At 50.7% G+C, this 26,837-nt stretch overlaps 1 protein-coding gene across 3 annotated transcripts in view; it reads right to left on the reverse strand.

The window, feature by feature from the left end:
- The window catches only part of LOC123761721 (E3 ubiquitin-protein ligase RNF220), a 319,808-nt gene that overhangs the window by 8,914 nt on the left and 284,057 nt on the right, over positions 1-26,837 (reverse strand). For all 3 annotated transcript variants that reach the window (XM_069330603.1, XM_045747856.2, XM_069330602.1), the window contains 2 exons: positions 2,481-2,737; positions 827-1,009 (listed from right to left, as the gene is read on the reverse strand). In XM_069330603.1, coding sequence (XP_069186704.1) covers positions 827-1,009; positions 2,481-2,737 — 440 coding nt within the window. The remainder of the gene's footprint in view (positions 1-826; positions 1,010-2,480; positions 2,738-26,837) is intronic.

A 26,837-nucleotide genomic window follows, 5' to 3' on the forward strand; every position in this document is an offset into this window, starting at 1 on the left:
CAGGAAGCCTACCTTCGTATCCGCTTGGCCCACTCTTGGGCGCTCCTCGCGGCCCGCCCTTCTACCCGCCACCAGCTCATCCACTTCGAAGTCTCTGGCGCGGAAGATTGTTAAACACCTGTGAGCTACGGGGCTTATCGTGGCTCTTTTGAAACTCAGATGGGACAAGCTGCCCGCGCCAAAACCTCCTCCCCGGTTGCCCCAGAACATTAATGCTGGACTTTCCTCGCCCCACGACTCTCATTTTTTTTTTACCTTACTGGATGGTTCCCCCTTCAAGAGGACTCTATAGCGACCTTCCTATTATTTCTGTTTACGGGGGAGAGGAGGGGGTGACACATAGTAGGCTTGTGACAGAGCCAGCCATCTGGACCCTTGGAGTGTTTAGCAAATGAGACATAATTATGAGAATGATGTACACCAAGATGGACGGTAGCCTGCCACCCACATAAAGTGGATGACGGCGTGTCACCCCTCCCCCACCAAGGTGGGTGACAAGATACCACCCCACAAGGTACAGGGGTAAGCTAGGTAGGCTCTCGGATACCACACATGGAGGTTATGTGGTCCAGACCTAACACCTGTCTCCTTATTTCCAATTCAAACCAATAAAAACTGAGATTTAAACACACAATCACCATACTCAGGTGATTAATTGATGAAGATTAAGCCCCCAAGAGGTGGCACGGGCATGAATACCCCGTAATTACTCAGGTGTTCTCTCTCTGGTCGCGTACCAACCACAAGGAGATATTACACACTGCACCAAACCTCTTGAGACAACACAAAAGGAAGAGAAGCACGTAATTGCCAGTTAGACACTTACCCGTCGGAGGCACTCGTCGATGTGGGTGATGACGTCATCGTCGTCGTCGTCGTCGTCGTGGAGTGGGAAGTGCTGGTCACACACTGGGCAGGTCCGCTCCGCCTCTAGCTCCTGGTCCTCGGCTGTCCTCCTGCGCTTGGCCCGCACCCGCAGCTGCCGGTTGTGCCTCACCCGCTGGTATGTCTACGGGAGCCAGGTGCGCAGGTGCGGTTAGCTAAGGTGACGCAGGAGACACAGCTAAGCCGGCACGGTTATGTGGTACTTGAGACACGAGGTCAAGGATCTGGGCTCCATCACCCCCCCCCCACCAACCCCCACCACCATCCCCTAACACCCGCCACCAACACCCACTACCACCAACACCACCAACACCCACCACCAACACCACCAAACCCCCCCCCCCCTAACACCCCCACCAACACCCCCCTAACACCCCCACCAACCCCCCACCAACCCCCCCCCAACAACACCCGCCACCACCACCAACACCCCCCACCACCACCACCCACCAACACCCGCCACCAACACCCGCCACCAACATCCACCACCAACACCCACCACCAACACCCGCCACCAACACCCGCCACCAACACCCGCCACCAACACTCCCATCACCAACACCCCCACCAACACCCACCACCAACACTCCCATCACCAACACCCCCACCCAACACCCCACCAACACCCCCCCCCCACCACCCCCCCCCCCCACCAACACCCCCACCAACACCCCCCCCCCAACACCCCACCAACACCCCCACCAACACCCCGGCTCCTATCCACGTATCAGTCAACAGATGAAGAGTGTAGAACACTGCCAACACCCACAGCCCAGTGAGCCACAGTCCTTCCTGCCTCTGTATATATATACAGAAGCAGTATATATATACACATCCGTATATACATTCCATGAAACCCCAGAAATAAGCGCAGTGTGTTCATACTGAACGAAGACACACACTCTAGTGTATGAAGTGTAATCATTTGTTTACACTCGCCCGAGAAAACATACAACAGGAGCCTGGAGTCTGAAAGTACTAAAAGCGGTGTCTTTAAAATCTACTCTTAAAATCTAAATAACAACTTGTATGATAAGAGGTACTGCCGGTGTGGGTCTGAGCTCCTCACCGCGGGTCTGAGCTCCTCACCGCGGGTCTGAGCTCCTCACCGCGGGTCTGCGCTCCTCACCGCGGATCTGAGCTCCTCACCGCGGGTCTGAGCTCCTCACCGCGGGTCTGCGCTCCTCACCGCGGGTCTGAGCTCCTCACCGCGGGTCTGCGCTCCTCACCGCGGGTCTGCGCTCCTCACCGCGGGTCTGCGCTCCTCACCGCGGGTCTGCGCTCCTCACCGCGGGTCTGCGCTCCTCACCGCGGGCCTGCGCTCCTCACCGCGGGTCTGCGCTCCTCACCGCGGGTCTGCGCTCCTCACCGCGGGTCTGCGCTCCTCACCGCGGGTCTGAGCTCCTCACCGCGGGTCTGAGCTCCTCACCGCGGGTCTTCTGCGCTCCTCACCTCATTAAATATATTGTAATTTCAAGTTGGAAAAAAATTATAATTATAAATGTCTAAGCACTTTCGAATAATAAGAGCCAAGAATGAGAGGATAGCAGGACAGGATAGCGGGGCAGGATAGCAGGCGCTCCGGGTATACATACTTTCCAACTCTTGTCGTCGTTGCGACCCGAGACAGGATAACGTGACTTGAAGGCTTTAGTCGTGGCGTTGGACTCCGATGACGTGGAAGGCGTGGGCGTGGAGGTAGTGGGCGTGGGCGTGCGCTGGGAGAGTGGGCGGGTCTGGGGAAGACGGACCAGCTTGTCCAGCTCGTGGGTGAGGTGAGCGTCCATCTCCCCGGGTCGTAGTGTCACCCCACACACAGGGCACCACGACTCTCCAGGGCGGGGCTTGCGTCCTGGAAGGTGTACAACAGTGTTAGTACAGGGCACCACGACTCTCCAGGGCGGGGCTTGCGTCCTGGAAGGTGTACAACAGTGTTAGTACAGGGCACCACGACTCTCCAGGGCGGGGCTGGCGTCCTGGAAGGTGTACAACAGTGTTAGTACAGGGCACCACGACTCTCCAGGGCGGGGCTTGCGTCCTGGAAGGTGTACAACAGTGTTAGTACAGGGCACCACGACTCTCCAGGGCGGGGCTGGCGTCCTGGAAGGTGTACAACAGTGTTAGTACAGGGCACCACGACTCTCCAGGGCGGGGCTGGCGTCCTGGAAGGTGTACAACAGTGTTAGTACAGGGCACCACGACTCTCCAGGGCGGGGCTTGCGTCCTGGAAGGTGTACAACAGTGTTAGTACAGGGCACCACGACTCTCCAGGGCGGGGCTGGCGTCCTGGAAGGTGTACAACAGTGTTAGTACAGGGCACCACGACTCTCCAGGGCGGGGCTGGCGTCCTGGAAGGTGTACAACAGTGTTAGTACAGGGCACCACGACTCTCCAGGGCGGGGCTGGCGTCCTGGAAGGTGTACAAGCGTTATTACAGGGCACCACGACTCTCCAGGGCGGGGCTGGCGTCCTGGAAGGTGTACAAGCGTTATTACAGGGCACCACGACTCTCCAGGGCGGGGCTGGCGTCCTGGAAGGTGTACAAGCGTTATTACAGGCCACCACGATTCTCCAGGGCGGGGCTGGCGTCCTGGAAGGGACACTGGAAGCTGACAAACAGTTAAGACTCTTTCTAGACAATCTAGAGTCTATATGTCTATTGGAATATCCCACACCGGTATGGAATCCACATGTAGCAAAGCAAAAAAAAATCACACTTTTGCAAAAGACTAGTACTAGAGTAAAGAGGACCAAGCTACGAGGATAGGTTAAGGGAATGAAATTTCCCAACTATAGAGGAAATATAATCCTAACATACAAGATACTTAAGGGACTATACATGGTGGATATGGACAATCTCTTTCTAAACTGAGAGAGAGTACGGCAAGAGGACATCGGTGAAAGCTGGACATGCAAACGAGTCCAACAAATTAAAGATAAAATTCGCACCTTGCTCAGTTGGCCAACAGGTGGAATGCACTGAAAGAAAAAGTTGTGGAAGCCACCTCCATCACCCTCTTCCCCCCACACCACACACATGTATACACCTGCCACCCCCATCACCCTCCTCCCCCACACCACACACATGTATACACCTGCCACCCCCATCACCCTCCTGCCCCACACCACACATGTATACACCTGCCACCCCATCACCCTCCCCCCTCCCTGGCTCCAGCCACTTAAGCAGCTCACCACCAATAAATGAGAGCATTAACACCCCACTTACAGGCCAACAGTGGCCAACACCCATGAGCTACACCTCGGGGAGGGGTGTAGGCGCCCCTGGGGTGTAAAATGAGAACGTTTCGGTGGCCCTGGATATGAGAGACGCCCTCCCAGAGGCCCTCATAAATCACGTGGTTATACTTAGTGCCTCACACACTAGTGAGTGGCTCACTCTCATACATACACAAGCCTATGAGGGCTCCCAGTGTACTCGCCTAGTTGGGCTTGTGGGGGTTGAGCTTCGGCTCTTTGGTCCCGCCTCTCATCTGTCAGTCAACTGGTGTACAGGTTCCTGAGCCTTCTGAAGGGGAAAGTGAGTACTGAGCAGTACTCAAGACGGGACAACACAAGTGACTTGAAGAGTACAACCATTGTGATGGGATCTCTGGATTTGAAGGTACTCGTAATCAATCCGATCATTTTTCTGGCTGCCGCAATACTTGCTTGGTTATGCTGCCTAAACGTTAGGTCGTCGGACATCATTATTCCCAAATCCTTGACATGCTGCTTTCCTACTATGGGCAGATTCGATTGTGTTTTGTACCCTGTATTATGTTTCAGATCCTCATTTTTGCCGTACCTGAATACCTGTAATTTATCACTGTTAAACATCATGTTATTTTCTGCTGCCCAATCGAAAACTGTGTTAATATCTTTTTGTAGCTGTAGTATCTGGTAGAGCGACGGTCTCGCTTCATGCAGGTCGACGTTCAATCCCCGACCGTCCCATGTGGTTGGGCACCATTGCGTCCATCCGTCCCATCCCAAACCCTTTATCCTGACCCCTTTCCAGTGCTATATAGTCTTAATGTTTTGGTGCTTTTCCCCCTTCCTGATAACTCCCCCTTCCAGATGTTCTACGAGCCTTTTCCTCGCGATCTTCTCCATCACCTTACAGGGTATACAAAATTAGGGCAACTTGCCTGTGGTTCAGGGCAACTTGCCTGTAGTTCAGGACAACTTGCCTGTCACCCCTTTTTACATAGGCTAGAGGTGGGGAGGAAGAACTAAGGTAAAGAGGAAGACACTGGGGGTGGATGAACAGGGGGAGGGGAGGGGAAGGGAAGAAGACTCACGGCGGAGTGGGGAAAGGGGGAAGAGGGGGGGGGAAGGGGTACGTGGCTCTCCTCATTAATCATTCAGACTTTATTTGTTCACACTGGCACATTCAACTGGCACTCCTGCCCGTCACGATGCCAAGGAGAGCAGTCCCAGTGTATGTGACAGTGCCATGAGTCAAGTACCATGGGTCAAGTACCATGAGTCAGTACCATGAGTCAAGTACCATGAGTCAAGTACCATGAGTCAGTACCATGAGTCAGTACCATGAGTTTTTCTGATTTAAGGAGAAGGAGGTTGGTTGAGGAGGGGGGACAGAGAGGGTGAGACAGGTGGAGAGAGAGGGGGGGACGGGTGAAGGGGAAGAGTTGACAGTCGGGGAGATAGGGACAGAGGGTGGAGAGAGAGAGGGAGAGAGAGAGAGAGAGAGGAATAGAGGAGGTGAGTGGGAGAATGGGTGGTGGAAAAAAGAGAAGGGGAGAAAGTTGGAAGAGGGGAAACAGGAACAAAAGGAGAGAGAGAGAGAGAGAGAGAGAGAGAGAGAGAGAGAGAGAGAGAGAGAGAGAGAGAGAGAGAGAGAGAGAGAGAGAGAGAGAGAGAGAGAGAGAGAGAGAAAACCCCCTCAAAATATATATATATATATATATATATATATATATATATATATATATATATATATTTATATGTCGTACCTAGTAGCCAGAACGCACTTCTCAGCCTACTATGCAAGGCCCGATTTGCCTAATAAGCCAAGTTTTCATGAATTAATATATTTTCTCAAATTTTTTTCTTATGAAATGATAAAGCTACCCATTTCATTATGTATGAGGTCAATTTTTTTTTATTGGAGTTAAAATTAACGTAGATATATGACCGAACCTAACCAACCCTACCTAACCTATCTTTATAGGTTAGGTTAGGTTAGGTAGCCGAAAATGTTAGGTTAGGTTAGGTTAGGTAGGTTAGGTAGTCGAAAAACAATTAATTCATGAAAACTTGGCTTATTAGGCAAATCGGGCCTTGAATAGTAGGCAGAGAAGTGCGTTCTGGCTACTAGGTACGACATATATATATATATATATATATATATATATATATATATATATATCTCACACACGAGTATTGGAGCTACAGTTCCCTGGGAAGACCCATCCACACAGGATAACAAAATAACCAGGAGGACTCCTAGAAGATGAGCACTAAAATATATTGACCACCCACACTACGAGACTAAGAAGATCCACACAGCCTCTTTTTGATCGATACTCTAACACCTGAATACCGAGGAATGTCTTGTAAAGGGAAGGAAGGGGTGGGAAGGAGGAGGGGGGGGGCGAAGGAGGGTGGGGGTGAAAGAGGGAGAAGGGGTGGGGGAGGGGGGAGAGGGTAGAGGCACCAGGTGCGACGCCCGACAAGGTGTCAAGCAGGTGATAATGGCTGACACCTGACTCATGGCGGTAACACGTAATTTACCTGAAACTCTCCTATACTCAGCAGGTAAGGGGGGGTGAGAGGGGGGAGGGGCGACTGAGAGGATGAGCTGATGTAGGATAATCAGAGAGAGAGAGAGAGAGAGACAGAAGGAATGGGAGAAAAGAGACAGAGAGCTTTGAGTTTATCGCTACAGAGATCTCCCTGTCCCACTGAGAGATCCAGAACTTCGTGTAACGCCTTATTTGATTGGTCCTCTCCCCCTTCTTCCTACCTTATTCCCCTTTATTCCTTACCCTATGTCTGTTTGCCCCCCCCTTTACCTATTCCTTCACCCCCTCCACCCCACCCTACACAACTTCACCCGCTCCACATGTGCATTTAACCCAACATTGTAAAGGGAGGTATGTATTATGTATTACCTGAAGATGTTCCAGAGTGAGGGCGAAACGGCGTAGAAGACAATAAATCCTTCAATAATTACTACTAGAGATTCTTTACTATGAAGTTTAGTAACTATATATATATATATATATATATATATATATATATATATATATATATATATATATATATATATATATATATATATATATATATAGTTACTAAACTGAACTATATAGTTAACTGAAAACTTCATACCCCAGAAGGATTCGAACCCAGACAGCCTGGAGCACTATGCAACTGGCGTACCCGGTACCTTAACCACTCGACCAACCGTGACTGTACGAAAGACATTGGTAGCCGAGGCTATATCCCCAACGTCCCGACAGCACTTGCTGGTAGGCTTGGGCATAGTTATTTCATCGAATCACCTCACTTGGTGGGGCCACGTGAGCAACACAAATGCAAACAAGCTTGAATGGTCCCCATTCAAGCTTGGCTTGATGTCATCTGCAAAGGATGATACAGAATTACAGATTGTGTAATTGTTCATGTCTGATATGAGGATGAGAAGTACTGGAGCAAGCACAGTACCCTGGGGCCCTGGCAAGCACGTAGGCCCAAGTTAAATGATTTAAGAAATATTTTTTTATTATTCAACCCCCCCCCTCCCCCCCGCACCCGGTTCAATTCTGATCAAATGTGAAATATTCGACCACAAATCCTAAGACTTTCTCAGCATCAGAAAAAAGTATTTATTTAAACACATAAATTAGTTTAATTTGTACTTAACTGTATATTTCATGAAAGGAAAGAGGGGCTACTCAGGGAAGGGGAGGAGAGGGGGGGGGGGAGTGTAGGGAGGGGAAGAGAACAGGAGGGGGCATGTGAGAGGGAGGAGGGGGGAGCACGAGGAGAGGAGTGAGTGTGGAGGACGAAGGGGAAGGAGGGGAGGGTGAGTGGATGGGGAAGGGTAGGGTGGGGTGATGGGGGGAAAGGAGGGGCAAGGAGGGGAACGAAGAGAGAGGGGGGGGGGGCGGGGATTACGATACAGGACTAAGCAATAATATTTGAAAATTTGCAGACAATACAACAATTGATCGAGAAGTAAAGTCAGAAAAAAAGTCAAAAGTCAAAAAAATTTCTTTTTTAAGTCAGAAAACTTAAAAATCACTTTAAGATGCTTGGGATAACCATTAAAAAAAGTCTCAGATGCAGTTTAATACTGAAAACAAAATTAGGATTCTGAGCCTAAGTAACGATAATAGCGCTATACCACACATCAACTTGAGAGTGTTGACATTGTCAAGTCTGCCTGCAAAGACAGATTGAAATTGAAATAAGTTTATTGAGGTAAAATACACACCAAGGGATGAGGTAACTCAAGCTATTCTCACCCCGTTCAGTACATCGTGTTAATACATACATAGACACACATCACAAACAATAAACGTATTACCGAACATTGTGAGAGATAAACATATACATTCCTCCTTTACACAAGGCAAAGACAGATCTTGCAGCAATGATTGACAGAGACGTAGAGCTAACAAAAAAAAGAAAATCAAGGCACAAATGTTCGCAATAAGACAAACAAGACACTGAGATTTATTTCCCGAAGCAACAAAGCACCTGGAGGTGTTCCACAGCTCTACCTTAGTACGGGCTCACCATAGCCCGTGCTACTTGGAACTTTGTTCCGGGTAGCGAATCTTTAACAACAACAACAACAGCTCTACCTTGCACTATTAAAGCACAAATTGAATTATATAAAGATCAATTTGGTTAGCCATACTGCAGAACAGACATATAACATTAACTCTGAACGACTACGGAGGCAGGTTATCTTCTTGAGGTTATCTTGAGATGATTTCGGGGCTTTAGTGTCCCCGCGGCCCGGTCCTCGACCAGGCCTCCACCCCCAGGAAGCAGCCCGTGACACCTGACTAACACCCAGGTACCTATTTTACTGCTAGGTAACAGGGGCATAGGGTGAAAGAAACTCTGCCCATTGTTTCTCGCCGGCGCCTGGGATAGAACCCAGGACCACAGGATCACAAGTCCAGCGTGCTGTCCGCTCGGCCGACCGGCTCCCTTGGTGGCAATGTTAATCCCAGGAACATGACACCTTTCACGTGAGGAGGGATTAAGATGATTAAATTAAACCTTTATATTTAGATTAAATTAATTTATATTCTCCAAGATGATGAAGAGTGTCATGACTGAAGTATATAAATTTGATGACAAAGGGGAAGGGGGGGATATAAATTATTTTTTTAAATATATCAACGCAAAATAGAACGTGAAACAATGGATATAAATTGGATAAGTTTAGCTACAGGAAGGACCTGGGTAAATACTGGTTTGAAAACAGGTTTCTTTATCTCTTGGATAAATTAACGAGTAACACAATAGACGCAGGATAACTGGATGGTTTCAAGCGTAGGTTAGACATTTATACATATATGTATATAAATGAGTTTGGGTGATATAAATAGGAGCAGCCTCGTATGGGCCTATAGGCCTTCTGCAGTTTCCTTAATTCATATGTTCTTATATGTATAAACTCGTTTGCATGTATTATACATGTTTGTATGTATGTGCATTAATGTTGATGTGTGAAATATATATATATATATGTCGTACCTAATAGCCAGAACGCACTTCTCAGCCTACTATTCAAGGCCCGATTTGCCTAATAAGCCAAGTTTTCATGAATTAATGTTTTTTCGTCTACCTAACCTACCTAACCTAACCTAGCTTTTTTTGGCTACCTAACCTAACCTTACCTATAAATATAGGTTAGGTTAGGTTAGGTAGGGTTGGTTAGGTTCGGTCATATATCTACGTTAATTTTAACTCCAATAAAAAAAAATTGACCTCATACATAGAGAAAAGGGTTGCTTTATCAGTTCATAAGAAAAAAATTATAGTAAATATATTAATTCAGGAAAACTTGGCTTATTAGGCAAATCGGGCCTTGAATAGTAGGCTGAGAAGTGAGTTCTGGCTACTAGGTACGACATATATATATATATATATATATATATATATACACGCACCTAAAGGCTGTAACTAGATGAAACCTGTTCCACAATAAAGTGATCCCGACCTTAATCACCACCTGGAGGGGGGGGGCAATTATGAATATGAAATTCAATATCAAATTCGCCGGTTTTCTTAAAAGCCTGACACCAAACAGCTGGTTATAACAGACAAGCACCAGTACACCCTGGACGATCAATACCCAAACGAGGATTAACGATTAGTGTAATTAATCCCACTGTGATCGTTTTTAATCTAATTAATCAGCAAGTGATTAGGATGAGTATAATATTACGAGTGATGAGCCAGTTGACACGAAGCCCTGACGAAGCCCTGACGAAGCCCCCTGCTACAGCTTCTATGTAAGCTCCGGCGTAGACCCGGTGTAGTCCTAATATATTCCCGGTCTGATGTGGTCTGGACGTAGCAAAATACAGCTGCTTGACACGCTCCTCCAATCCAATGTCGACGTCGACGCACTCCCGAAAGAAGGCAAAGGTAATCCCCCCCGGGGCAGGGTAACCAATGACCTCGTCACATGTCTCTAATGGTCAAAGTGTATCGGGAATGGCGAGGGGGGCGCAGAGATCGTCCCTAACTACCAGGTCATCGTTAAGAGAGAGAGGAACCGTGACGCTAATAGTGATCTTTGGCCTTGTTGAACCCCCCCCCCCAAAAAAAAAAAATGATCCAAGGTATAACTGCCTTGTGCCCAAACAAGGCAGTTAGTTCGTGCTTCAATCTTAATTATTATTTTAATGTTTAATGTGGGGGGGCGTTTATTGGTTCCACTTTTGAATAGCGTAAAGGGCTGGACATTGTTTTGATTCATCAGTGTTCTATATAATGGGTCCATTGATTTACGTGGGGAGTTTGCATACATTTGTCACTGTATATATTTCTGGTGTGATGCTCAAAATCGGATTAGAATTTACCAACAGGGGCTTTGTAAGGGTACATAGCACAGGAGAATGTTGATACCTGGTTGATACCTGGTTGATGGGGTTCTGGGAGTTCCTCTACTCCCCGAGCCCGGCCCGAGGCCAGAATTGACTTGTGAGAGTTTGGTCCACCAGGCTGTTGCTTGGAGCGGCCCGCAGGCCCACATACCCACCACAGCCCGGTTGGTCCGGCACTCCTAGGAGGAATAAATCTAGTTTCCTCTTGATGTGTGTGTGGAGTGAGTGTATGTTTAGCATGCTCACGGGGTCTTGACGTATGAGCTGTGTGTTGTCTGAAAACCTAAACTGTTTCAGTTGTGATAGCTGATTTTGGCTGTTTGAGGTAGTTGTACTCCAGGCATGTATGCCGTAAGGCAGATAGAGATGTGTTAGTGAGTAGTACAGTGTGACATTGAGGGGAGAAATGACATAGAAGAAGAAGGGGACATAGAGCATCTGAATTTTTAAGAATATACCCAACAGATTTAAAGAATTCTTTTGGCTATGTGCTGTATGTGCAGCTCGTCCTCCTAGGGTTTCCCAACGTTAATAAAACGGTCAATGTAAAGTGTCCTCTCCTAACCTACCAGAGGACCCACAACAGAAAACGGGACAGTATGTCACTTTCGCCAGCCGCTTCCATTTTCTAGTACGACCATTTTTGGCCTTATGTAATGCATAGGAGCGAAAAGCGACGTTCTTTGTAGGGAGGACAGGTGGGTATGTGAGTAGTGAAGTAAAGTCTCTTGTCTACGGATAGGTTATATTGAGATGATTTCGGGGCTAAGCGTCCCCGCGGCCCGGTCCTCGACCAGGCCTCCTTTTTGTTACACACCCCCAGGAAGCAGTCCGTAGCAGGTGTCTATCTCCCAGGTACCTATTTACTGCTAGGTAACAGGGGCATCAGGATGAAAGAAACATTTTACCGATTTGCCTCCGCCTCCACCGGGGATCGAACCCAGAACCTCAGGACTACGAATCCGAAGCGCTGTCCACTCAGCTGTCAGGCCCCTGACAGCTGAGGCCTGTTTTGAGGACTGGGGATGATTTTAACTCGATATTTACAATATTAGAGTGTGTGGATTGTGGGGGGTGGGGGGGGGAAGATGGATGTATTGTCGTAAGTAAATTGTAAATGTTTAAGAAAGGATGCCACCACCACAGTCTAATGAAGGGTGCCACCACCACAGTCTAGTGAAGGGTGCCACCACAACAGTCTAGTGAAGGGTGCCACCACCACAGTCTAGTGAAGAGTGCCACCACCACAGTCTAGTGAAGAGTGCTACCACAACAGTCTAGTGAAGGGTGCCACCACCACAGTCTAGTGAAGGGTGCCACCACCACAGTCTAGTGAAGGGTGCCACCACCACAGTCTAGTGAAGGGTGCCACCACCACAGTCTAGTGAAGGGTGCCACCACCACAGTCTAGTGAAGGGTGCCACCACCACAGTCTAGTGAAGGGTGCCACCACCACAGTCTAGTGAAGGGTGCCACCACCACAGTCTAGTGAAGAGTGCCACCACCACAGTCTAGTGAAGAGTGCCACCACCACAGTCTAGTGAAGGGTGCCACCACCACAGTCTAGTGAAGGGTGCCACCACCACAGTCTAGTGAAGGGTGCCACCACCACAGTCTAGTGAAGGGTGCCACCACCACAGTCTAGTGAAGGGTGCCACCACCACAGTCTAGTGAAGAGTGCCACCACAACAGTCTAGTGAAGGGTGCCACCACCACAGTCTAGTGAAGAGTGCCACCACCACAGTCTAGTGAAGGGTGCCACCACCACAGTCTAGTGAAGGGTGCCACCACCACAGTCTAGTGAAGAGTGCCACCACCACAGTCTAGTGAAGAGTGCCACCACCACAGTCTAGTGAAGGGTGCCACCACCACAGTCTAGTGAAGAGTGCCACCACCACCACAGTCTAGTGAAGGGTGCCACCACCACAGTCTAGTGAAGGGTGCCACCACCACAGTCTAGTGAAGGGTGCCACCACCACAGTCTAGTGAAGGGTGCCACCACCACAGTCTAGTGAAGGGTGCCACCACCACAGTCTAGTGAAGGGTGCCACCACCACAGAGCAACAAGAGGGTAAATATATTCACCACAATTAAGAAAGCCTCTCAGACGTAAATTTAACACAATGTCTTAATTCAGAGTCGTCACGGCCCAGAACCTGTCTTATCTCTACTATGTCTTAACATCTGTTGCTTCGACAACAGCAGTATCGCGTCTTGGGGCACCACTTGCATCTGGCAAGTAGTTCCCTCCTTAAAGGAGGATGAGCAGGAGGAGGAGGATCAGGAGGAGAATCAGGATCAGGATCAGGAGGAGGATCAGGAGGAGGATCAGGATCAGGATCAGGAGGAGGATCAGGATCAGGATCAGGAGGAGGATCAGGAGGAGGATCAGGAGGAGGATCAGGAGGAGGATCAGGATCGGGATCAGGAGGAGGATCAGGATCGGGAGGAGGATCAGGATCAGGATCAGGATCAGGAGGAGGATCAGGACCAGGAGGAGGATCAGGATCAGGATCAGGAGGAGGAGTAGGCATGACACGTCCAGCGGTGATAATCAGGTGGCTTGGATTAGATTCCCATCAGAGAGAGGTGTGGATAAGGTCGAGGTTGCCTCGCCTCACCACCCAAACATGGACCCTGTACACCTCCCAAGCAAGCGATCAGGTAACGACCCCCGTGACGTCACAAGGTAATCACCTGACTGGGAGTGGAGGGTGTGAGAGGTGGCCGGCGACACCTGAACCCCCATATTGTAATGGATCCTAGGTGGGGGAGGTGGGGGGGGGGGAGGAGGGGGTGAATGGGGGGGGCGGGGAAGTGATGTGGGAGGTGTAGGTGGTCAACCCGTTCTCGCAAATTTAATAAGTCAATATTGACTTATTAAATATGTGCATAGGTGACATACTTAACATAATAGATACCCTTAAAAAGATTCATAGAAAACACCGACCTTACCTAACCTTGTTAGTATCTTAAGATAAGCATCTTATTGCTTCGTAATTACAATTATTACCTAACCTATAATAGGTATAGGTTAAGTAATAATTGTAATTACGAAGCAATAAGATGCTTATCTTAAGATACTAACAAGGTTAGGTAAGGTCGGTGTTTTCTATGAATCTGTTTAAGGGTATCTATTATGTTTAGTATATCACCTATGCACGTAGTTAATAAGTCAATATTGACTTTACGAATTTGCGAGAACGGGTTGAGGTGGTGGTGGTGGTGGGGGAGAAGGGAACTATCACGATAAACCGCCAAGCCATTACGACTATATAGCACTGGGAAGGTATCTAGATAAAAATTTGGGGTGGGACGGGGGGGGGGGGGGGGGGGGGGGGGGGGTAGGAAAAGAAGGGGTGCCCATACCACTTGGACGGTCGGGTATTGAACGCCGTCCTGCAGGAAGCCAGACCGTCGCTCTACCGTCCAACCCAAATAGCGACGGTCTCTCCTCTCTGGAAACACTTCACACCACCACCACAACTCCAACAATTACACTTACGGCTGTGATCGCACCAACACCATCACCACTATCACCACTATCACCCCCATCACCACTATCACCCCCATCACCACTATCACCCCCATCACCACTATCACCCCCATCACCACTATCACCCCCATCACCACCACCTGCCCTGTTAGCCGGGGGGGTGATGGTCTGGTTTAAGCATCACCAAACTACCGGCCCGGGGTTATAATTCACCACGTTTCCAGTGTAGACACAAATAACAAGAGAGAGGGAGAGAGAGAGATAAAATAACAACAAATGCGAGAGAGCAGATAGCATAGGGATAGCATAATAGATACTAGTGACCGACCAGGTAACAATGGCAGCATAGGAATTGCATAATAGATACTAGTGACCGACCAGGTAACAATGGCAGCATAGGGATAGCATAATAGATACTAGTGACCGACCAGGTAACAATGGCAGCATAGGAATTGCATAATAGATACTAGTGACCGACCAGGTAACAATGGCAGCATAGGGATAGCATAATAGATACTAGTGACCGACCAGGTAACAATGGCAGCATAAGGATCAATGTTCTGATGCGTGTTCTGGCATAGCTCTGTCACCTCACCCAAATCTTTTGTGCCATATCACCTCAACGAATATAAGTATTTTATATTTAAACTAGTCTTTGAAAATGTAATAAGCATTACGAAACGCGTTCAGGCGTAAGACCAGAAATAAAGAATGAATTTTAAAAAGAGTTAATTTTTCAGTTACCCTCGACAGTGAAGAAAAACGTAAGAAATATTGAGAAGATTCGTGTTAGAATTATTAATCTTACCCTTTCGGTCATATTCAACAACACACACACACATTATATATATATATATATATATATATATATATATATATGATATATATATATATATATATATATATATATATATATATATATATATATATATATATATATATATATATATATATATATATATATTAGTACAGACATAGTACCAGCTAACAACGCAACTATCGTAAAGACTACCAGCGAGTCCCAAGACTCCCCCCCCCCCCCCCCGGGGCAGCTCCGGCCGGCCTCCACAGAACGCAAGCGTTCACCCGCCAGACGCTGGGGCCCGAAAATAGCGTTCATCAACAAATACAACTCCAAATATAAGGGGTGGTGTGTGTGGGGGGTCGAGGCTCGCGTTGACGGGGTAGTGAACACTGCGGCTGAGTGACGGTGGAACGTGATACCTAGCAGTGGGGGGTGGGAGGGGTGAGGAGGGAGGGAGGGAGTGGGGTAGGGGGGGAGGGGGTGGAAGAGATAAGAGGTTGATTATGATGAAGAGGCAGTAGTGGAAGGAAGTAGGGAACACCACACACATTATACAAAAGGTTCGGTATCTTGTATGCCAAAGTATGTCAGACCAATCCTGGAGTATGCAGCTCCCGCCTGGAGTCCATATACCTAGTTAAACATAAGACGAAGTTCTAGAAGATTCAGAGGTATGCCACCAGACTACGGGAACTAAACCTCACGTCCTTGGAAGACAGAAGACTTAGACGAGACATGTTCATCACCTACAAAATTCTCAGAGGAATTGACATGGTGCATATAGACAATCTATTTAACATGGGTGGAACACGAACAAGGGGACACAGGTGGAAACTGAGTACCTACTGAGAAAGATTATGTGGCGGAGGCAGACTCCATACACAGTTTCAAATGTGAATATGATTAAGGCTAATAGGCTCCAGGGGGCCAGATTCACAAAAGCACTTACGCAAGCACTTACGAACCTGCACATCTTTTCTCAATCTTTAGAGGCTTCGTTTACAATTATTAAACAGTTAATGAGCTCCGAAGCACCAGGAGGCTGTTTATAACAATAACAACACTTGTATGGAAAGTTTTCATGCTTGTAAACTGTTCAATAAATGTAACCGAAGCCGTCAAAGATTGAGGAAAGATGTACAAGTTCGTAAGTGCTTGCGTAAGTGCTTTCGTGAATCTGGCCCCAGAATCTGTACATCAGTTCATTGACAGTTGAGAGGCGGGACCAGAAAGCCGAAGCTCAACCCCCGCAAGCACAACTAGGCGAGTACAACTATTTGTGTACATCTCCCCTACATATCACCACCCCCACACACATCACCCCCCCCCCCACACATCACCACCCCCACACACATCACCCCCCCCACACACATCACCACCCCCCCCACACACATCACCACCCCCCACACACACATCACCACCCCCACACACATCACCACCCCCCACACACATCACCACCCCCCACACATCACCACCCCCCACACATCACCACCCCCCACACACACATCACCACCCCCACACACATCACCACCCCCCCACACATCACCACCCCCCACACACATCACCACCCCCACACACATCACCACCCCCACACACATCACCACCCCCACACACATCACCACCCCCACACATCACCACCCCCCCACACATCACCACCCCCCCACACATCACCACCCCCCACACATATCACCACCCACACACATCACCACCCCCCACACACATCACCACCCCCCACACACATCACCACCCCCACACACATCACCACCCCCACACACATCACCACCCCCCACACACATCACCACCCCCACACACATCACCACCCCCCCACACATCACCACCCCCACACACATCACCACCCCCACACACATCACCACCCCCCCCCCACACACATCACCACCCCCCACACATCACCACCCCCCACACACATCACCACCCCCCCACACATCACCACCCCCCACACACATCACCACCCCCCACACACATCACCACCCCCACACACATCACCACCCCCCACACACATCACCACCCCCACACATCACCACCCCCCACACACATCACCACCCCCACACACATCACCACCCCCACACACATCACCACCCCCCACACACATCACCACCCCCCACACACATCACCACCCCCCCACACATCACCACCCCCCACACACATCACCACCCCCACACACATCACCACCCCCACACACATCACCACCCCCACACACATCACCACCCCCCCACACATCACCACCCCCCCACACATCACCACCCCCCCACACATCACCACCCCCACACACATCACCACCCCCACACACATCACCACCCCCACACACATCACCACCCCCACACACATCACAACTCCCACACACACATCACCACCCCCACACACATCACCACCCCCACACACATCACCACCCCCCCACACATCACCACCCCCACACACATCACAACTCCCACACACATCACCACCCCCACACACACATCACCACCCCCACACACATCACCACCCACACACACATCACCACCCCCACACACACATCACCACCCACACACATCACCCATACACACATCACCACCCCCACACACATCACCACCCCCACACATCATCACCCCACCCCCACACATCACCTCACACACTCCCCCACCACCACCCCCACACATCACCACCCCCACACACATCACCACCCCCTCACATCACCCCACACACACCACCACCCCCACACATCACCACCCCCACACACATCACCCCACACATCACAACAAGAGTCCACACCACACCTGTACAAAACAGAACATGTATGGGACAAGGTGACGACCAGTCTACCTGCGGACCATAGCAACTCACACCTGATAACACATGCACTAACAATGGCCAGGTCAAGTGCGTGCGAGATAACAGTGTTGTCATCAGTTCTGTTGCAGCCTTGCTCCTCCGCCTGTGATTACTAATCTACCGCAAAAGACACCGAAGGACCTCACTCAGCGATCGTTGAATATATGATGAAGCACAGACTGAGTTGTGACAGTGTGAGGGGTGAGTGAGGGGTGAGTGAGGGGCTGTGTAAGGGGTGAGTGAGGGGGCTGTGTGAGGGGTGAGTGAGGGGAGAGTGAGGGGTGAGTGAGGGGGCTGTGTGAGGGGTGAGTGAGGGGAGAGTGAGGGGTGAGTGAGGGGTGAGTGAGGGGCTGTGTTGCTGGAGGTCTGGAGGGCTGACATCAAGTATCTCAGATCACGAGAAATTCATTGTGAATACTAAGCACTGCTCTCATGTGCATCACCTCATGTGCATCACCTCATGTGCGTCACCTCATGTGCGTCACCTCACGTTCGCGTCATCATCAATTCACTTTGCCTTAATTAGGGAACTCTACTTAGGATAATTCATTTACAAATTGAAATAATATTTACCAATAATCGTCCACCTTGCTATCTCTGTGCCATCTAATAATGGGGTCTAACCACCCCCTTAATAGCTTACCGACCCATAGTGCCCCCTAATTGTTGAGCATTCCTCCCCGAATCAGGCGATGCAAATACCCAATTGCCTAGAGTGTTCTTACGGTCAATCCTAAGTGGGTTTCAGAGTTGTCCGAGGTGAGGGCCGAGACTTAATAATGGTAACTGCTAACCAGCATATATACACTGTCTTCTGTTGATTGTCTTGCAGGAACGAAGCCAGACTGTTAATTAAGGGGGACTTCAATCATCAGAAGATAGACTGGGAGAACAGGGACCCACATGGAGGACCACATACATAGAGAGTTAAACTACTGGATGTAGCAACAGGAAACTTTCTAAGCCCACACGTCAAGGGATCCACAAGAATGAGAGGGGATGATAACCCGGCTAAACTTGATCTCATATTCACAATGAACAAGTCAGACATAAGGGAAGATAGGTTGGAAGCCCTCAATTGGAATGAGTGACCACTGGACACTGAAAGTGTCAGGAGGCAGTAGACAAGTTTATCCTGGCCCAAAAGAAAACGAGAAGCAAAAGGGGAATAAAAAAAAAATCCATGGTATAATTGGGGCATGTAACAACGCCAGGCAATTAAATTCAAGGGCGTGGCGGAACTGCAGAGAAAACAGAACCCCAGAGAGCAGAGAGATATCTGGTGGCCAGGAATGAGTACCTCAGAGTGAGAAGAGAACCAAAGTGACAATATGAAAATGACATAGCACCTGAAACCAAGACCAACCCAATGCTGCTCCACAGCCACATCGTGAGGAAAACAATTAAGGAACAGGTGGTGAAGCTGAGAACAGGTTAGGAAAGGTACACAGAGAATGACATGGAGGTGTGTGAAGAACTCAACGAGAGTTTCCAGGAGGTCTTCACAGTAGAGCGAGGTTACGTCCCTGAACTAAGAGAGGTGGCAATACACCAGACAGCTTTGGAAGATGACATTAAGTGTCTGATGGATCTGGATGTAAGAAAGGCAGCTGGATCTGAAGGAATCTCACCATGGATACTTAGTGTGCAGAAACACTTTGCTTGCCACTCTCCATGATGTATAATTAATCACTAAAAACAGGAGAGCTACCAGAAAGCTAGAAGACAGCCAATGTAGTCCTAATATACAAAAAAATGGCACTGAACTACAGATCAGTGTCCTTAACTTGTATACCATGCAACATGACGGAGATCATGAGAAAAAACCTAGTAACACTTTACAAGTGGTTACTAGTAACTGCAAGTTTACAAGTTAACTTAGTAACACATCTGGAAGAGAAGGGACTTCGTGACACACCCCCAACATGGGTTCAGGGATGGCACGTCTTGCCTCACTGGTTCAATAAATTCTACGTCCAGGTGATAAAGATTAAGCAAGAAAGAGAAGGATGGAGAGAATGCATTTTCCTGGACTGTCAGAAAGCTTTTGATACAGTACCCCATAAGAGGCTGGTGCATGAATTTGAGAAACAGGTAAGGTGCTCCTTACCTGTTGTTTAAGTGAGTACACATCACCACCAGCTCACATCATCGCACATCTCTACCCACCACACATCACTCACCACACATCACCACCATGGAATGCATTACGCAGTGATGCGGTGGAGGCTGACTCCATACACAGTTTCAAGTGTAGATATGATAGAGCCCAGTAGGCTCAGGAACCTGTACACCAGTTGATTGACAGTTGAGAGGCGGGACCAAAGAGCCAGAGCTCAACCCCCGCAAGAACAACTGGGTGAGTACACACATCCCCACCCACTACCATAACCACCCACAACCATAACCACCCACACTCATCACCACTCACACCTAAAATCACCCACACCCATCTCCACCCACACCTATCCCCACCCACACCCATCACCACCCACCCCCACCCACACACATCCCCACCCACACCCATCACCACCCACCACCACCCACACCCACCCCCACCCACCACACCCCGTCAGTGTTGCCAATTACCCTCGTCTTTGAGGGCGCTGTGGCCGTGATAGCCATAAATGCAATTTTGGTGAAGGCAGCGGCGGCCAGAATCAGATATCTTGCTCGGGCACAATTCCACAAAGACGGCGCTGGAGCTCCTTACGGCAACAGCCATAATCTCGTTATCTCCGACCCGCGCTGCTGGTTACCGTGGTTAGCGTACCAGCCTCCGCCGTGGGGGACCCTCTCTCCCATGTTGAGAGAGAGAGAGAGAGGTTTTATCTCCGGACACCAGCATCCAACTCCTGCCTGCCAGCAGGAGAAGGAGTTCTTAGCGCTCTCCCGCGCTCACCGGCCGTTCGTCTTACTTTTGGAATCATTAGGAGGACAACAAATCAATACAAGACGTAATAAAATACATTTACAGGGATGCTGCAGAGAAGATTCCCCCAGATAACGATCGCAGCATCAGTTGCATCTGCTCCCACGCTGGCCCCGCCCCCCGCACCACCTCCCACACCCAACGGCGCCGGGCCCTCCTCCGACCCTGGCCCGCCATTGGCCCGACGACGCCAGGAGGCGGAGTCTGCGCGCGAAGCCAGGCCGCTGATTGGCTGGCGGGTTAACGCCGGGGCCTACAAAGTGGCGCTGATAACATCTTCACCAACGCTGCCACTACTACGCCCTCGGGGTAATATTTTTAAACACTTGTTACAGGCGAAACTTTTTACACGTTTTTGATATAAATAAATGGATTCTGCATTAAAAGTTGAGAATGGTCGTGTTATCCGGAATCCAATAGAAACGAGGGAGGCGGAACAAGTTATCAAATATTTCGTAATAAGAGAATAAAGGGCTGCGCTTCTGGGATAAAAACGTCGGCGTGATAAAGCTGCCCGCCGCCCTCTGGGGCCCCCAACATCAATATGTGGCTGGGGGGCCACACCGTGGCAGGGAGGCTGGGGGCCACACCGTGGCAGGGAGGCTGGGGGCCACACCGTGGCAGGGAGGCTGAGGGCCACACCGTGGCGGGGAGGCTGGGGGCCACACCGTGGCAGGGAGGCTGGGGGCCACACCGTGGCAGGGAGGCTGGGGGCCACACCGTGACGGGGAGGCTGGGGGCCACACCGTGGCAGGGAGGCTGGGGGCCACACCGTGGCAGGGAGGCTGAGGGCCACACCGTGGCGGGGAGGCTGGGGGCCACACCGTGGCAGGGAGGCTGGGGGCCACACCGTGGCAGGGAGGCTGGGGGCCACACTGTGGCGGGGAGGCTGGGGGCCACACCGTGGCAGGGAGGCTGGGGGCCCCACCGTGGCGGGGAGGCTGGGGGCCCCACCGTGGCAGGGAGGCTGGGGGCCACACCGTGGCGGGGAGGCTGGGGGCCACACCGTGGCGGGGAGGCTGGGGGCCACACCGTGGCGGGGAGGCTGGGGGCCCCACCGTGGCGGGAGGCCAGCGCCACACCATACCAGGAAGCCCCGCGCCACACCACGCCGTGAGGACCACATCACATCATATGACAGCCACACCACCCAGCACAGATGACCACACTGTGGGGTCGGAAGATCCACACATGCACAGCCCCCCCCCCCTCTCCCCACTAAATATCGCGAATCATATAACACAACAGGAAGAGAGAGAGAGAGAGAGAAGAGAAGAGAAGAGAAGAGAAGAGAAGAGAAGAGAAGAGAAGAGAAGAGAAGAGAAGAGAAGAGAAGAGAAGAGAAGAGAAAAGAGAGAGAGAGAGAGAGAGAGAGAGAGAGAGAGAGAGAGAGAGAGAGAGAGAGAGAGAGAGAGAGAGAGAGAGAGAGAGAGAGAGAGACACACACACACACACACACACACACACACACACACACACACACACACACACACACACACACACACACACACACAGTACGCGCTGTGCAACACATCACTATGGAACACATTTGGAGTGTGCAACACACACGGTGTAAGGACCGCCATCAGGCGATTAGCCGACTCTGCCCTATAAATTACAACGCGAGAATTGGATTAAAGCGCGCGAGGAGGGGTCGACAGGAGCGTGGGATCACCAGCCCACAAAAATAGGATGGTGATCCTATTTTTGTTTCATTATTAATACATTTAGATACATCTGCCTCCCCCCCCCCCTAGACTATATACCCTATAGACTATATAGCAGTAGAGTGTGTGTCAAGAACTATAGCTACGTGAGGCTAAACATACCCCATCACACCGGGTGGTTAAGTCATACAGGGCCATGTGATCAGTAGTCTACACTGGCACACTCTGGGGGCATCATGAGGATATCATCATCAACACGAGAGTTAATAAAGTCATTGTAAAGATCCAAGTCCCTCATGCCAGCAGGTCTGAAGGGTCTAATAACTGGGCATTCGGTGATGTAGTGCGGGAGATCGTGCCGCAGTTCCTGCTCACAGAGTTTGCAACTGGAGTGCTCAGGATTGGGAGACTCGTCACCTGCCATAGGTAACGGTAGCCACCTGCCACAGGTAACCGTAGCTACCTGCCACAGGGAACGGTAGCTACCTGCCACAGGTAACGGTAGCCACCTGCCACAGGTAACGGTAGCCACCTGCCACAGGTAGCGGTAGCCACCTGCCACAGGTAACGGTAGCCACCTGCCACAGGTAACGGTAGCGACCTGCCACAGGTAACGGTAGCCACCTGCCACAGGTAACGGTAGCCACCTGCTGCAGGTAACGGTAGCCACCTGCCACAGGTAACAGTAGCCACCTGCCACAGGTAACGGTAGCCACCTGCCACAGGTAACGGTAGCCACCTGCCACAGGTAACGGTAGCCACCTGCCACAGGTAACAGTAGCCACCTGCCACAGGTAACGGTAGCCACCTGCCACAGGTAACAGCAGCCACCTGCCACAGGAACGGTAACCTAACCCGATCCTGGCAACCACTGTGTCGTACAGTCTGGTCGACGTTTTGTGTTGCCCATAAACCGAGTTTCAGATCTAAACAATGATTTTTTTTTATTAATACATTAGGTACATCTGCATTAGTGCAGCTACCCTAGACTATATGAAGGGAGAGTACAGAGTGTCAAAAAGCTAACTAGGTAATGCTATAAAATCCCCATCACACAGGATGGTTAGTCATACAGAGGCATGTGATAAGCGGTCAGCACTGGCAGACTCCGGATGCATTTTGAGGATATCATCAACACAAGATTGAATAAGGTAGCAGTGGTAATACAAGTCCCCATCTCGCAGGATGCTTAGTCATACAGGGCCATGTGTTTAATAGCCTGCACTGGCAAATTTTGGGTACACTGTGAGGATATCTTCAAGAATACGAGAGTGAATAAAGTAGTTGCAAAGCTCCAGGTACCTCATGCCAACTGGTCTGAAAGGTCTAATAACTGGGCATTCAGTGATGTAGTGCGGGAGATCGTGCCGTAGTTCCTGCTCACAGAGTTTCACCCTGGAGTGCTCAGGATTGGGAGACCCGTCACCTGCAGCCACCTGCCACAGGTAACGGTAACCCAACCTGATCCTTGCGACCACTGTGTCGCACAGTCTAGTGGACGTTTTGTGCTGTACATAGATATAGGTTTCAGATCTAAACAAATCATAGCTTTTTATACTAGTACTTTCAGGTCGTTGGGAGTCAGTAAGTTCTTTCCTATCAGATCTGAGTGTTTGAACCAATACAGTTTTGACAGCAGAGATGGGGATACCTAGATCTAATTCAACTTCATCCTTGTTACACGCTAATTTGGCTGCAATGTCTGTATGGTGGATGCGGGGGTAGGCATAAAACTCTACGGTAAATACAACCCCTATTAAAATCTCATCATCATCACCTGCTGTTGCTATCATACTACACACACCAAGTCTAACTAACTACACATACTACCCGTATAACTACCACTCTTCCCCAAGAGGTCAGACAAGAAGCAGCGTATTGATTGACGGCGCCGCTGCCTTTCAGTGCAACATAGGTACCTTCCACTTACTGGTTGATGAGATATTAACACATGAGCAGTACCTTACCAATGCATTAAACGTGTATTCAGGTACCAATACAGTGTACCGTTGGACGAGATATCCCGTCTTCAACGAGGCCATGGGTCTACGGACGAGGCCAAGGGTCTACGGACGAGGTCATGGGTTCACGGACGAGGCCATAGGCCCACGGACGAGGCCAAGGGTCCACGGACGAGGCCAAGGTTCCACGGACGGGGCCATGGGTCCACGGACGAGGCCAAGGTTCCACGGACGAGGCCATGGACCCACGGACGGGGGGCCCCCTGCCGGCTGGCAAACAGCGTACTGGATGCAGTAGCCGAGGAAGGGGGCGGGCGCGGCCGGAGCAAACACTAGGAGTAATCATCAGGAGCGAGACTGCAATAGGTGCTTGAGCGGAGTTAGGAGCTGCCCCCTGGCACTCTCTCCCGGCTGTTGCTCAGAGTAGGGGCTATACACGTCAGCCAGGGTGGCCAATATTGCCTGCACGAGGGAGGGAGGGAGAGAGAGAGGGAGAGAGAGAGGGAGAGAGAGAGAGAGAGAGGAGGGAAGGAGGAGCATCTGCTGGAGAGTGTGTTGTGATCAAGGGATGAAGGAGACCATCTCTCTTGTGTGTGGTTTACCGCCGAACAACGCGGCGCTGCCCTGCAATTCTCCTTTCCCGCCTGCGCTCCCGTCACCGTCACGGGAGAGAGAGAGAGAGATGGAGCAGCCGTCACACCCACAACACAGCCGTCACACCCACAACACAGCCGTCACAACCACAACACAACACGAAGAACACACAACCAAGCCAACGACACAACACCTGACCCCAAACACAATATTCACCGAGCGAATTTTCTTTTTTTTGACCCGACTGTGTAATGTCTGACTACCGTGAGCTACGGTTATAAGATAATTACACTGAATTACGGAGTGCTGGCAAATACAGTGAGAGGATTTACGTCCCTGTGGAATGGAGAGACAGGAGCGGGCAATTGGGTGGTGGTGGTGGTGGTGGTGGTGGTGATGGTGGTGGTGGTGGTGGTGGTGGTGGTGATGGTGGTGGTGGTGATGGTGATGGTGATGGTGGTGGTGGTGGTGGTGGTGGTGGTGGTGATGGTGGTGGTGGTGGTGATGGTGGTGGTGGTGGTGATGGTGATGGTGATGGTGGTGGTGGTGGTGGTGGTGGTGGTTATGGTGGGTGGTGGTGGTGATGGTGGTGGTGGTGGTGGTGGTGGTGGTGGTGATGGTGGTGGTGGTGGTGGTGGTGGTTATGGTGGGTGGTGGTGGTGGTGGTGGTTATGGTGGGTGGTGGTGGTGGTGATGGTGGTGGTGGTGGTGGTGGTGGTTATGGTGGGTGGTGATGGTGGTGGTGGTGGTGGTGGTGGTGGTGGTTATGGTGGGTGGTGGTGGTGGTGATGGTGGTGGTGGTGGTGGTGGTGGTGATGGTGGTGGTGGTGGTGGTGGTGATGGTGGTGGTGGTGGTGGTGATGGTGGTGGTGGTGGTGATGGTGATGGTGGTGGTGGTGGTGGTGGTGGTGGTGGTGGTGATGGTGGTGGTGATGGTGATGGTAATGGTGGTGGTGGTGGTGATTAACAGTGGTGCCCTGGACGCCAGGAGAGACGACTGCCACACACAGAGGGGCTCTGACAGATGTTAGTCAACATTAGAACAATGTTGATCAGCATCGGTGGCACTGGTGACCGCCAGGGTGGCACTGGTGACCGCCAGGGTGGCACTGGTGACCGCCAGGGTGGCACTGGTGACCGCCAGGGTGGCACTGGTGACCGCCAGGGTGGCACTGGTGACCGCCAGGGTGGCACTGGTGACCGCCAGGGTGGCACTGGTGACCGCCAGGGTGGCACTGGTGACCGCCAGGGTGGCACTGGTGACCGCCAGGGTGGCACTGGTGACCGCCAGGGTGGCACTGGTGACCGCCAGGGTGGCACTGGTGACCGCCAGGGTGGCACTGGTGACCGCCAGGGTGGCACTGGTATTCTTACATACCGGTCAGCCGGACCCGGAGCCGGTCGGCCGAGCGGACAGCACACTGGTCTTGTGATCCTGTGGTCCCGGGTTCGATCCCGGGCGCCGGCGAGAAACAATGGGCAGAGTTTCTTTCACCCTATGCCCCTGTTACCTAGCAGTAAAATAGGTACCTGGGTGTTAGTCAGCTGTCACGGGCTGCTTCCTG

Source organism: Procambarus clarkii, chromosome 24 (genome assembly GCF_040958095.1).
Source record: "Procambarus clarkii isolate CNS0578487 chromosome 24, FALCON_Pclarkii_2.0, whole genome shotgun sequence".
NCBI lineage: Eukaryota > Metazoa > Arthropoda > Malacostraca > Decapoda > Cambaridae > Procambarus > Procambarus clarkii.